Source organism: Microdochium trichocladiopsis, assembly GCF_020744255.1.
Source record: "Microdochium trichocladiopsis strain MPI-CAGE-CH-0230 chromosome Unknown B0I36scaffold_13, whole genome shotgun sequence".
In the NCBI taxonomy this organism is placed as follows: domain Eukaryota; kingdom Fungi; phylum Ascomycota; class Sordariomycetes; order Xylariales; family Microdochiaceae; genus Microdochium; species Microdochium trichocladiopsis.
The window spans coordinates 649,324-662,478 of record NW_025763556.1 but is presented as its reverse complement, the minus strand read 5'-3'; the positions used below and the strand labels follow the sequence as shown (position 1 = coordinate 662,478).

At 55.8% G+C, this 13,155-nt stretch overlaps 6 protein-coding genes across 6 annotated transcripts; 2 read left to right on the top strand and 4 right to left on the bottom strand.

Moving 5' to 3' along the window:
* Positions 1–95: 95 nt before the first annotated feature.
* B0I36DRAFT_338519 (Alpha/Beta hydrolase protein) lies at positions 96–1,968 on the bottom strand. Its single transcript, XM_046155770.1, has 2 exons — positions 397–1,968; positions 96–211 (listed from the first exon to the last, which is right to left on the bottom strand). Exon 1 carries the CDS (start codon positions 1,710–1,712, stop codon positions 429–431), a length of 1,284 nt encoding a protein of 427 aa, XP_046005275.1. The 5' UTR covers positions 1,713–1,968; the 3' UTR covers positions 96–211; positions 397–428.
* Positions 1,969–3,947: 1,979 nt separating this feature from the next.
* On the top strand, positions 3,948–4,659 carry B0I36DRAFT_369278 (uncharacterized protein; the record flags this gene model as incomplete). Its single annotated transcript, XM_046159751.1, has 2 exons — positions 3,948–3,989; positions 4,096–4,659. 2 exons carry the CDS (start codon positions 3,948–3,950, stop codon positions 4,657–4,659), a joined length of 606 nt encoding a protein of 201 aa, XP_046005274.1.
* Positions 4,660–5,331: 672 nt separating this feature from the next.
* On the bottom strand, positions 5,332–6,352 carry B0I36DRAFT_369277 (uncharacterized protein; the record flags this gene model as incomplete). Its single annotated transcript, XM_046159750.1, has 3 exons — positions 5,332–5,761; positions 5,868–6,240; positions 6,322–6,352. 3 exons carry the CDS (start codon positions 6,350–6,352, stop codon positions 5,332–5,334), a joined length of 834 nt encoding a protein of 277 aa, XP_046005273.1.
* Positions 6,353–7,219: 867 nt separating this feature from the next.
* Positions 7,220–8,452, bottom strand: B0I36DRAFT_369276 (uncharacterized protein; the record flags this gene model as incomplete). Its single annotated transcript, XM_046159749.1, has 1 exon — positions 7,220–8,452. The coding sequence occupies one exon, from the start codon at positions 8,450–8,452 to the stop codon at positions 7,220–7,222; it is 1,233 nt and encodes a 410-aa protein (XP_046005272.1).
* Positions 8,453–9,116: 664 nt separating this feature from the next.
* Positions 9,117–9,948, top strand: B0I36DRAFT_369275 (uncharacterized protein; the record flags this gene model as incomplete). The annotated part of the gene is made up of 2 exons (XM_046159748.1): positions 9,117–9,309; positions 9,440–9,948. The coding sequence occupies 2 exons, from the start codon at positions 9,117–9,119 to the stop codon at positions 9,946–9,948; spliced, it is 702 nt and encodes a 233-aa protein (XP_046005271.1).
* Positions 9,949–10,891: 943 nt separating this feature from the next.
* B0I36DRAFT_355542 (uncharacterized protein) lies at positions 10,892–11,733 on the bottom strand (the record flags this gene model as incomplete). The annotated part of the gene is made up of 2 exons (XM_046157451.1): positions 10,892–11,250; positions 11,376–11,733. The coding sequence occupies 2 exons, from the start codon at positions 11,731–11,733 to the stop codon at positions 10,892–10,894; spliced, it is 717 nt and encodes a 238-aa protein (XP_046005270.1).
* Positions 11,734–13,155: the final 1,422 nt, after the last annotated feature.

Here is a 13,155-nt window from a genome sequence, read left to right as displayed (position 1 = left end):
CACGACGGGCCAGGTCAGGTCCCTGGTTTCGAAACCCTCGTGTTTGTTCCTCGTAAGGCTGGCGGGCCCTTGCAAGTCGATGAGGCGTTCGTGGGGGCGCAGCGGGCCTTCTCGGCCTAGACTGCGGGAATGGCACGGGGATGAGGCAAGATACTTGAGACTGGCCAATGGGACTGGAAGGAGCTGCTTGTTCTCTCTTATGCACCATCAGGTATGTATGACTGTCTCTTCAAGTCGCAGTGTGCGGTAGGCAGAGGACCAAGAATGAATCTTCCGACAAGCCTTGATCTAATCCTGGCACTTGTGTGGATGGGCATACCTCTCCTTCAAAACAATCTATGACCACAGGTTAAAATCCCCGATAACATGAGAACAACCATTGACCGAACCCAACAGCAGACAGCGACCCACACAGGGCGACCACACACTCACTCAATCTTCCTTACCCTGTTCCAGAAATCACCAGCCTTCCTCGCGGCCACCTTGGCCTCCTTGTTGAACCCAGTCATGGCGCCCACGAGCAGGATATCATGCGGGCAATGGGGCGACATGATGAGCTCGACATTCCCGGCCAGTACCTTCTCCCATTCTCCTCCCCCCTTGCCACCATCATCCTCCTGGCTGCCTTCAGCACCAAGCCCGCCTGCCTTCCGCAGCCGCCTCGTCAGCTCCTCGCAATCCTGCAACAGGACCTCTCCGCCACCGGCATGGATCAGCACGGGCACGGGGCTCCTGAACGGCGCGTGCAAGGGCGAGATGTACGGGTCCAGGGCGTCGAGCCTCCCGAACGCCGTGTACGCCCTTGCGCCCCACGCCCCAAAGGCGCCGGACAGGTAGTCTGTAGAATACTGCGGGGACTGGTAGATTGCGTTGGGGTCCTGCGCAGCAGAGATGTCGGTCCAGGGGGACCAGAGGAGGACTGCGCCGGGGAGTGGCAGACCCGTTGTGTCAGGTCCGTCCTCGTCCTCCTCACCGGAAAGGATGTCGTTCTGTTTCTGGTTGGACTGGGCGCCGTGCTCGGTGATGTACCGCAGCAGGCCCAGCGCCAGGTTCCCGCCCGCCGAGTCTCCCGAGACGACGACTTGCCTGGCTGGGATGCCCAGATCGTGGACCAGGTGGATGTAGCTTGTCACTGCGTCCTGCAAGGCTGCTGGGAAGTGCGCGCCAGGGCGGCAAGAGAGCCGGTACTGCGGCGTGACGACGCATGTGTGCGCAGGAGCCGCTGCGCCGCTGGCGATGCCGAACTGCTTGATCAGCGTCGCGGCAAGGAAGCCCGTGTCGTGGTCGCGCCCGTCGCCAATGACGAAGGCGCCACCGTGGAAATGTAGAATGAACGTGGCGTCTCTGGGGAGGGTCTTGCCACTCGTGACTGGGGTCTTGGTCCATGTGAGTCCCACTGGCGCAGGACGGATCTCTGCGTCGTCCAGGGGCCCGGAGTACATCTCTTGAGGTGCGGGCTGGGCGACAGTGAAGCGTCTGCCCTCGCGGCCCGGTTTCAGTGGCGTGGAAGTGTTGAGCTCAATGACCGACCAGTAGTGTAGCACTTTACTGGTAATCTGCATCCGGATTGCTTGAAGGATGGTCCATTCGCGCTTCGGCCGGGTCCAGGGGATGATGGAAGCCGTAAGCCATAACGGAAGCGTGCACAAGGCATAGCAGATGGAGTAGAGCGTGAAGATTGCCTTGAAAGGGTAGTGCGAGAGGAGCGCCATGCTGTGGTAATCCGGGCTGCTTGGAAATCAAGTCTGATGCAGTCGCGAAGTGCTCGAGCCGCGCACTCTCTGCGCAGGACGCCTGAACCTCTTTGTACAACAGACGAATCCAGCGAGAATACACGTGTTGACGACCGCCCCAGACACAGCTCGGCATCGGCGGTCGCAAGTTGCCCACAAACTCGTCTAGCCTCACTCCACACGCTCGGCTGCAGGCGCGAAGGCTGTTCTCAAGAGCGCGTGCAGCTGACTGCTCCTGCCGACGGAGACATGGAGAAGGATCAGCACGAGGAGCACCACATGCTTGCGAGGTGCCTCTCTGCCCACGACGCGGAACGGAGCTTACCGACTTCAATCTCCGGCATCCTCGGGGCTGGACAGGGGTAAGTTACTGTGTGACTTCAGCAGACTTTGCCAAAGGACAGGGATGCACCGCAGACCCCAAGCCTATTTCAACGTCTTTCGCAAACACTCCCCGCATCGGGCTTGGACCGCGAAGCCTGGTCTCCATACATACTTAATCCATGTGGCCTCGCAACACACCTCCTCTTGCGTGCGGGCGAGATGCACTTGTTCTCTTGCTGCTGGTCCTGCCTTTTGGTTTGCGGCGGCTTCGAGGCAGACAATATTGTAGGTTATTATTATTTGCTGGCGCTTGATGGCGCTTGTCGTTTGATGTTTGGAGACAGACGTCGATGGCGGGCGAGGTCTGGGCTTGAAGATGTGTGTATGTTGTGTCGAATGCTGGGTCCAATGGCCGCGAGTGGCAGAGATCCGAGGGTTTTGTTGCCTGCAATCATCGGGTTTCTTCGTCAGCTGTACGATTCTCAATGGAAAGAAAGTTAGGGATCCTTTCGGTATTTGGAAGTCACAGGAGCTTGTCTAGTCGGCAGCTCGGCTTAGTGTTGATGCTCTGGAGACGATGTGTTGCCTGATGGAAAGAGAATATGACTCTGTGTAAGAAATCCCACGCAGTTGCACAACGCTAAACTCCGGACGGCTTGCGTTGGCTTTGCGTTGAGCAGTCGGCTGCGGGCCCGTGCGACAGTGTCAAATATGCCGGAGCGAATATACGCAGCTTTGACACCTGTACGAGACTTCTTGCGGCGGATGTCCAGTATACGGACCAGAGTATCCTGGCGAGTCAATTGGTCAACATAGCGTAGTCAGTCACGTGACGCTTGAGACGGAGAAGTTGCTGAGGCGTGGGCTTGGGCACGCCTATGCACGATACCCGCTGTGGCCAGCCCAGGACTTTCGGATAACTCATAAAGATGTCTGGCGCACCTTGATAAAGAACGAGGGACTAGCTAGTCTCTACGCGTGTGAGAGATCACGCGACCTATGCACAACTGACAGTGCTGGTTTCCACGCGTGCGAAGAGAGTTTCGACCGGCGAGGGTGCAGCGCGTTCGATCACCTATCGCGAAAGGCCGGGACGTGAGAGCGTTGAGCTGTGGTGGTCAATACATGTGAGAGAATTCGAGACGATACAACGGTAAAAGAGCCCTCTGAACGATGTGTTTGCAGTCAGGAGCCGACTGAAAAAGTGTGAGCGTCGTGGTGGGACGATCGCTGGAGAAGCTGGGTGCTTACATTCTTGACGAGTCGTGAAGGTAAAGATACCTCTAGAAAGGCCCCGAATTGTTGGGTACGAGGAGCCCTGGCGGCATCAGATGCGATGGCAATCAGGACCCGGCGAAGGAAAAGGAGTTGCACGATCCCATGCATCACGGTCCAAAGGCCACACATGGAAAGGAGACAGTCAACTAGAGATGAGCCCAGGTCCGTTGACAAGAACAGAAAGCCTGGAGGGCGTGTAATATCAATACAGAGCACTGCGCGGTCCTGCAGCAGGTTGCAGCCCAGGAGGCGGCCCTTGTGCCCTACCACGTACCTTAGGTCGTCAGTCATTGTCGAGGACCAGCTGGCACTGGGCGGTCCGGGGCCACGCTCTGGGCTCAAGCACACTACACGGAAGCTCTGCAGTGCACTGCCGCACACTGGCAGCCTTCCCTCGCTGCCTGCACGCCGTTTTGAGAACTCACATTGAGCTCATCCACCCAACCTGCCCTACTCTTCATCCACACCTCAAGGTCTACGGCCGCAGTTGTTCCTCAGAACACAACCACTCCTCTCATCCCACGCACCGACAGCATCTCGAGACTCGACACACACACACACACATACAAAGACACACTCTTTTGAGCACAATCAACCTCGTTGCCTTCCACAATGTTCTTCATTCTCCAAGTCATCGCCACCTGTCTCCAGGCCGTAAGTTCCCCAGCTGCCTCCTCCCCACGCAAACACCGCCCTGCTCCCTGAGCCCTCCGGACGCCCGCAGATGCTGACTACCACTTGATTCTACTTGAAAATCCAGGTCTATGGCACTGTCTATGCCACAGTCCGCGCCATCGTTCAAGTCCTTGCCCTCATGAACACGGTCTCTGACTACGAGGAGGAGCAGGCCATGGCCAGACTCCGGGCTCTGCAGGTCGACGACGAGGATCTCCCGTTGAGTGATTCCACCCTCAGAATGCAGATGGCCGAGGAGAGACACCGGACCCGGAATTATCGACAAATGCATAACTCCTCAACCTCTGCTGCGTCGCGCCGTGCGCGCTGGGACCAGTGGGAACGGCCCGATGCGTCTGATCAAGTGCACCAGCCGCCGCCAGGCCAGCACGAGAGTGGCCAGACCACTAATACCCAGCCGTCCGTCAACCAGCAGCTCACAGATGCCCAACTTGAGCCTCTTGCTCAGCCTGAAATCCAGCATCCCGCTCCCATCGTGCCCTGCATTCGGCCTCGTTCGGATGCCACCGTCGCCGAGGACCCTCGCCCAATCGCGCAGCTGCCAGGAGTCGCTGTCAGCACGCCTGTCTTTGAAGATTCCGACTCGGATGACTGCGACCCCTTGCATGACGACTGGGAGCTTCTGTAAGGGGCTTGCACATCGCCTTCAATGATGAGATTGGGGAATACCTAGTCGGCTGTAACGAGGCGCAAGGTCATGACAAGCCTGGCTTCCAAATCCGGGTGCCTGTCACATAAAGAGTATTGCCTGCGTGCATTTGAGAAGCCGCTGCTACTGGTGAGTCAGAGTTTTCCTTCCCTGGCCTGTTTCTTGATCCGAGCGAGCAGCTGATATCCCTTCCTCCATATGCAGGTACCCGCGTGTCAACAAAGGATGTGTCACGAAGGCCGTTTGCAGCACATGGACAGAGAAGATGAATGGTGACGCGAGAGCGGAGGGCCTTATTGAGCTCATATTGTCAGAAAGCGGAACAGCTTAGGTCTCCAAGAGAGGAGGACCAGAAGAAATAATGAGTCAGAGGGAATAGCCTGACCAAGTTTGCATGCAGAGTAATGCAAACGAACTTCCTTGATAATTCCAATGCAAGCCCAAGAACTATGTGACATGTTGACAGAACCTGAATTGGTTGCCTTCTCTACCTCGTGATACTATCCCTAGGCTGGCCACACTGCATTGTAGCATTACACCAGGCTGTGTTTCCAGAAACATGAGGGTGGCTTCCAAGTTTCACTACTCCATGCTTCACGTGTTTCCTTGACCATACACACAGCTGATATCCTTCCACCAGAAGAATGCTCTCTACCAACGTGATTGCGCAAACGGGCCCTGATGCTCATAATGAAGCCTCTCAAAGAGACTCTGCGCAAGCTGCTCCGTCTCGTCGTACCTTGCTCTCGTGACAGCGTGGCGCTCTTGCTCGGCTCGCAGAGCCTCCTTGAGGCTGTCAATCTCTTGGCCCTGCTTTGCGAGGCGCCTGTCGAAGCCGGAATATGTCTCTGCCCAGACGAGGCAGCTGTCCGATAGCGTCTTGAGCCTCGCTTCGCTACGCTCGAGCTGGTCCACACCATGCTGCGTCTGCGCCCGGAGCGCCAGGACCTCCTCCTTCAGAGCGGTGACATACTCTGCAGTATAGACCTTGTATCCTGAGGCAAGGGCGGGCTCCTTCTCGACAGCGGCGGTCGGCGCTGGCTCTTGCTCAGCGGCAGCAGTAGAGATCTCGGGGGCCGTGCTGATGCCATTGGCGGCGGTTCGGAGCAAGGTCAGCCTTGGCCTTCCGAGCTTTGCGCTGGCGAGGATTCAGGTTCTTCTTGCGGCGCCTTTTCTGGCTGCCGGACTCATTCTCATCGTGCTTGTCGGGGAGCGTTTCCTTGTCTCCAGCCTTGCTCCTCTCACTGATCTTGCTGCCGCCAGCCGCGGCGGGCTCGCTCATAGCACCAGGCTGGCTGACGGTGCGTTTCTCGTTTCGAGGGTATTCCTTACGCGAAGAGGCATGCTGCTCACTAGCAGCACGCTTGGCATCGCGAGGACGGCTCTTGGTCGCGAGCTCGAGGCCACGGAGGGGAAGGTGCTTGCTGGCAGCTTCGTGGCTAGTGGGAGTGGACTTCTGGGCATTGATGGCTGGCACCTTCTCCTTCTGCTGGACAGATGGCCGTTTCATGAGGATCAAGGGCACCGCAACAGTGTATCCCCTTCTTGCTTCTGCAGTGGCTGATGGGTAACGGCGTCAGAGTCGGTCGTTCTCAGGAACCGCCGGTAAGAGCGCGGGATGGGCTATTGAGCTTTACTTACACTGCTTGAGGGTAGACACGTTCTGTGCCATTTTGGTGCTCGATGGAAAGGATGCGAGTGAAGCGTTGCAGTCGACTGCTCGGGCTGTGCTGCTTTGTTTCTGGGTCAGCGCAAGCGGAGGATCGCCGAGCGCCATCAGCAAAAAGGAGAGACGGACCTGATGTCGGTAGATGCAATGGGGAGCGCCTGGATCCAAAATGCGGGATCGGGTAGATGAAAAGAAGTTGAATTGGGCACGCGAAATGTTGTTGTGAGGAGCGTGGTGTGTACAGCAGGAGACTTGACGCCCAGGGCAACCAGCTAGGCGACTTGGACTAGCCACTGTCATCAGGCAGACAAGCCCAGAGTGATGCCCCGTGTGAAGAGTGTCAATAGCGGCAGAACAATGGCACGTAATGGCAGACGAGCGACCCTCAAAGCAGTACAGTCCGCTGCAGTGAGCCCGGCACGCCAGACTCACCCCACTCGCCATTGTCGCCATTGTGGCATGAGGGAAGGATCGCAAAATATCACTATGCCACTACAACCAGGATGGCGCTGTCGAAATGGAGCCGAGCGTGCCAGCCTTTTTGCCTCACAGAGAAATCCAGTATGACTATCGTTGGAGCCAAAGTACACGGGATGTTGTGGAGTTTCAGACATGCACAAGCTGTAAGCTGCCCCAAGCGTTTAAACATGTCTACTTTCGTTCTAGATGAATCTATCACAGTGATTCTGTCTACGTCAAATCATCTGCTTGCTGGGTGCCTTGCAGCCCGGCTCGTACCTCAAAGGTCATTGAAGCATTCGCCACATTGTGCATGAGAATTCTGCCACTTTTGCACCTGAAGCGCCCAATTTCCGCCACGAAAAGCCAGGTCCAAATGATCCTCTGTAGACCTTGATCCGTCCCATCATCTCACATACATTGCAGGCCAACGTGACTGTTGGAGGGTGCCTCATCGTAAGCAGCCTCGTGCTCGTCAACGAGATGCGGCACACAGCTCCGGCACGGGCCGGCGTGGGCTCTCTCACCCGCCTGGAAAGCCTCCTGAAGCTCTTGTCGATGGCTTTGCTCACGCTCGATGCGCTGCTCAAGAAGCGCGTTGTGCTGCCTATACTGATGCACCAGTCTGTATTGCAGATCCTGGACCTGCAGGTCCCTTGCCCCATTACCAAGGCTGGGCGTGCCCGCACGAGCATTGTGTTGTTGTTGATCTCTGCCAGCTCGCAGAGCCCTCATCTCCGCCAAGAGACCAAGCTCGGCTTGTCTCATGTTTGCCAACTGCAGTTCTTGGTACGAAAGCCTCGCCTGGAGATCTTGAACCTGCTGCGTATGGTAGGCTTGAAGACCTTGCATCTCGTGCTCAGCGTACTGCTGCTGGTCTTTCAGTTCCTCCTCGTGGACAAGGGCATCTTGATGCAGAGACGAGATAACCTCGTGCTTCTCAGCGACCTCCTGCTGTGCTTCCGAAGCAATAGTCCTCCAGTAGGCCTTGTCGACTTCGCATTTTGCGCTGCTGAAGGCCAGGTCGGTATACTCGTTGAAGACCGCTTCCAGTAGTGGGATGATGACCGCAGCATCAGAAACCTGGGATCGAATATGAAGACAGAGCTTTGCAAAAGCCTCCTTTGTGCTTGCGGGGTTGTAGAGTTCCTTCTGGAGCAGCTCTGGACAGACCTTGTCCCAGCCCAGTTCGCGCATCTGCTTGTGCGCCTGGATGATGTTGGAGCGCTCGGTGTTGACAAAGTCGCGGATGATGCCGGCGGCGAAGCCAAGATCTAGACATTCCAGGTTTGTGGCTCGCCAAATTGGCAACGCGAGCATGGGGCTCTGCTCTTGGTCCTCGCGGATACCCTGAAAAGCTCTGTAAAACACCTCGTTCTGGTTGAGGAAGTGGGTGGCCACTATTGTTCCTGACGAAGTTGTACTCGACGGCGTGCGGACATCACGGTGATACGATCCGCTGGCTTGTGAATCTGAGTGTGCTTGGGAAGGGGTTGGTGTTTGCAACCCGATACGGGCAGACTGCGTATCCTCAGACGCAACAGACGACCGCATCACGAAAGGGGCGGCTGCTGGGTCTAGAGAATGAGGTAAGGTGGCTTTTGCCGGCGCCGGAGTCTTGTCAACATCGTCAATGGGATCCATTGTGGTGTCTGTATCGTCCCCTTGGGGCTGTTTGAGTTGAGTTGATCTGTGTGAGTGCGAATACTTGACAGTTGATTTCTGTGAGTTGATGATTATGTTTAGGAGCTGAACTTTTACTGTCTGCTGGTAAGGAATACTTACTCTCCTCGAGAGGTCGCTCACATTTCGTGAGAAGAGCAGTGGCGTGATCAACGAGGCGAGTTGGCGCGATCAAAGTCAGAGGGTTCTTTCATCCAGGGAAACTCAGGCTGTGATGTTTGGGATGGCGGACAGCAGTGACAGCAGTGATACGGCAACAAGACCACAAGGACATTGAGAATGAGCAGGCTAGGCGCTTGCAATGAATCACAAAAGGGGTTTGTGCTTGAAAGAGGTCCTTGATCTGAGGCTCATTGAGTGCTGCAACTGACCAGGTGCCACACGACCGCAGGAAAATGGTCAACAAGAGGGCGGGCTTTCGAGGGCCGCAGAAAAGGCAGAGGCAGTCGGCGGCCACCAGGGCAACGCGCCAGGCCGCACCCAAGGCTCGACAACTCAGGATCTCGTCACATTGTTCTTTTTCTGCCCCTCCCGCAACCCAACCACTTTTCTCCGTGCCTTTCACATCTCTCATGTCACACCACACCCACACAAACATCCACAAGCAACCAAAGCACGCTCAACAATGTCTGCACTCGTCATCATGGAGAACATGGAGAACACGGAGAACAACTCTCGCGTTCTCTTGTTCTTGACTCACCTCGCGGCGGCGCTCGTCTTCACTTATGTCATCTGGGCCCTCGTCTTCACCTACCTTGGTCTTCTCAACTGGACCAAGATGGGCTCTCGCCTCGCTCCTCTTTCTGATACTCGTCTTCGTAAGTCATTGCCCAAGCATTGATCTGGTTGCCACACTTGCAGATTTGCAGGAGTGTCACACCCGAATTCTGCTCCTTGCCTTCACAAATTTTCTTCCAACGACTGACCAATAACGTGAATCTGATCCAGCCATTGCTTTCGATCTGCGTGCCATGAACCACATCGTCGAGTTCATGCGAGGCATTCCTGGCCTGGGACTTCCCACCGGACCCCAGCCTCTCGAGATCCAAGGCATCCCCGCAATCATCTCGTGGGCTCAGAGATTCAAAGTCCTGATCCGGGCTTTCGACTCTGAGTTCCGCCTGTACCAGCAGACCCGGGACGCGTATGCCGACTTCATGAGCCGCCCATACATCCGCCACAGCCGCGGTCTCAACCGAACTCTCGCGGAAGAGCACCGCAACGACCTCGACGACATGCTCAGCGGCTGCAGAAGCTACATGCAGGCGAACCGAGACGAGCAGGACGAGGCTCTCAACCAGATGCGCATGCATGCCGACGACTTCTATGCACAGCTCGAGTCCATGAGCGAGGAGCACAAGACGGTCCTGGCCCAGTATGTGCGCAAGTTCTTCCGGGAGAAGAGACTGACCCAGAACTGGCGTCGCGACCCCGCCCCCGTGTGGCCCTCCAACTGAGAAAGAAGGAGAAAAAGAAACACGACGGCAAGGTTTCTACAGTTTGTGTGCCCAAGCTTTTGGCTCACACACACACACACACACACATTGACATGGAGAAAGGAACGCAGAACATCACTGACGCTGCTCGGACGTAGCACAGGGTCCTCCTCTGGGAAGAGGCAGGCATACCATTGATTTTGATTTCGCAAGGCAAGGAACAGCAGGCTCATTCGAGGCCGTATCAGGAACCACATGTACTTGAGTAGACTAGTTCCACCCATTGAAGCACAAGGCACAGGCATAACCCCTCAAGTTTTGACTTGGCGCCCCCCATCTCCGTGACGCTTGCTATAGACCTGGTTCGGGACAACTTGTGAGTCACGAAAAGCACCCGAGTGCGTTGACAAGACCTGCCACTGCCGCTCTCTCTGGGGTTGAAGCCCCGCAAGGGCGCCAGTTTGCCGCCGCCAGGCCCCTCCAAGAGTCGACGTCAACGCCGGGCCCACGCGTGCTGGTCGGGCAGAGTAGTTCTGCTGGTCCAAAAGGACAACCATCCCGGCCCGGGAGAGACTTGACTCCAACCAAACGCCGCCGGTACCATCTCAGCACAAGAAGCATGCCAATGGAGAGCTCGTGTTGATTGCGTTGCATTATTTTGGCTCTCTGTCATGGAGTAAGAGGCTCCCTTATCCGCCGTGCCAAGTCAAAGAAGTCTCCAAGACTCTGTGATGCAATGCTATGCCTGAAACATGACTGCCTGAACGCCTTGATCCCACTTCGCCAGACTGAGGCCTGCGAAACACTGACGTACATGACCACGGAAACATCCATGGAAGGAAAAAAAGAAGATTCTGATGCTTGCCACATCTACATCTCCAAGTGCTGTAAATAGAACAAAAGGGGATCCATGGCAGGTATGTGTTCTCACCCTATCCACACCGGGCAGCTACGTGAAGACCTCTCAGAACCAGGTACTATCATCAGGGAAGCGATCCTGCTCATCAGGTATGCGAGCCTCTGGCACCTCCTGTTCCTCATCGTCAGTGCGGCCGAAGAGGATCCGCTGCGCCTCCCGGATCTCGTCGAGGAGATGAAAGACCTGCGGCAGAGCCCTTCGCGCGGTGGTGCAGCCGGTGAGCCAGAACTCCACCTCGCTGCGGCTCAACGCTTCGTAAAAGTCATACTTGCGTGAGTAGATCCCGGCACCGAGGCAAGTGTTGACCGCGGCGGTATGGTGGAGCGCCACACGCGTAGAGCGAAGAGTCGCGGCGTCCAGGTTGAAGATGCTCAAGCTCTTCAGCTGGTTCAGGCGAGCAGTTACTAGATGTGCGGCACAACAATGGTCAGCTATCTAGTTTAACACCATGGCGATGCTGATTGGCAAGTTTTAATAAGCTGTTGCCCTGGGTGGAGGGTTTAAATTGGGGTTGGGGCTTTGAGAATACCATCTTCATCGGTTCGTGCGCCGGAGCAATCGCAGGAAGGCTCAGTGGAAGGCAGAAGCCGATCACCTGAATGCTCAACCACTGCATCGCCAGTTCCATCGCTGGAGGTGATTGAGGGCGAACTTTTTCCAGGAGCAGCCAAGACAGAAGCATCGACTTCTGCTTCGGTGTCCGGGGACAAAGCAGCAGCGCCGCCATATTGATCGACTGCCGCCGTGCTGGCTGTCATGACACTGTTGCTGATGGCACGAGATGGCTCAACTGTGTTGACCTCAGGCTGGCTATCGACCATAGCCTCGGTGGCAAGCATCTTGCTACTCTTCATAATGAGCGAGTCTGGCTGTTCACAGAAGTCCATGGGTTAGCGGTGTATGGAAAATGGATGATGAGCGTAAATAATTGACTCGGTGCGCTGAGCTACAGGAGAAGGCGCTTACCTGTGTTGTTGAGAGTGAAAGTGTGGCGCAAATGTTTGCGGCTTTGGCTGAAGCTGTAAAAGAGAGCTGGATCGTGCCAGGATTCGTCAACAACGAACTTGAGGGCACTTCAAGGTCTTTGAAGCCGAAGAGGACAGAGTCTCGTGGAGGGGAGGCGTATCGTTACTGGAGAGCGCGAGCAGGTGCCTTGCTTTGACCAAGCGGGTGGGGTGAGCGAGAACAAAGGTGTAAAGATTTATGAATGTCGCTCTTGGTGTCGAAAAAGGCACTGTGAAGGCGGAGGAGGAAAAGTCAATGAGGCGAGACCACCTCTGTGCTGGAGGGGGACCCCGCGACAATGCCTGGCGCTGGCTGCTCATTGTTTCCCCAGCAGCGCAGGCAGACACGTCGACGCTGGCTGATCTCAAGCGGAGCCGATCCTCCCCACGGGCCTGGTGGGCATTTCGTAACCTCTGGCAAGACAGACCAGGGAAACCGGCCTCTTGAAGTTGGGTATATTGACTATACAAGCTGAACGATCACAGAGCACCCCATCTGCCCTTGTTATGTGCCAGTTGTCGCTCGCTCGAAAGGATGACCGCGAGTGTGGCCTCTCAACGCAGGAGGACGCTGAGCCGTAAAGGACTTCTGACCCAGGATCGCCCTCGTCAAACAGGATAGAGAAATACTGATTTAACATGTATGCTGGCGCAAAGCTGTGAATCCAGATCTAGATGTGCTTAGGGCTTGCAAGAGCTGGTCATGAAGTCCCGTCCCCACTTTGCGCCTCATCACCACCACCGACACTCCGTGAGATCTCAAGCGTGCACGCTCTTATGGCCACAAAACACTCACCATAACATGGAGAAGCTCATTGAACAGGAAATGATTGCTTGTATACACTCGATTGTGCCTGTGGACCACGTCAAAATCCTTCCGGGCCAGATCCTGTGCACACTCCCATAAAGCCTTATACTCATAGCAGCCTGCCCCGTTTGACGCAGACAAGCGAATTCATGCATACCCCCAATCAACGCCGATCACGACGGCCTTAGGAAGCAGCACTTTGGCTGTAGTGGGGTACGCGCGGAAGAGATACCATGCAAGTCACGGGATGAAAAGCAGTGCAGAGGACATGGCGGTTTGGTAATCGTTTCTGTGTATTACTCTAAACTGCTGATCAGGCAACGCACATTGCTGTCTTCTTGTTTCTCTTTTCTTCTCTTCTTCTTCACGTAGAGCTTCCTCATTGTTCTTTGCTCCTACGCGTTGTGCATCGCCGGCGCATGAAAACATTAACAAGAGACCCAATCAAAATCAAAATCAAAAACCATGGAAACAAAGAAAAACAAGCCCCCTGCCTT

Excerpts from the sequence above, each read along its gene's own strand:
- B0I36DRAFT_338519 (XM_046155770.1), bottom strand. The coding sequence starts at position 1,712 with ATGGCGCTCCTCTCGCACTACCCTTTCAAGGCAATCTTCACGCTCTAC.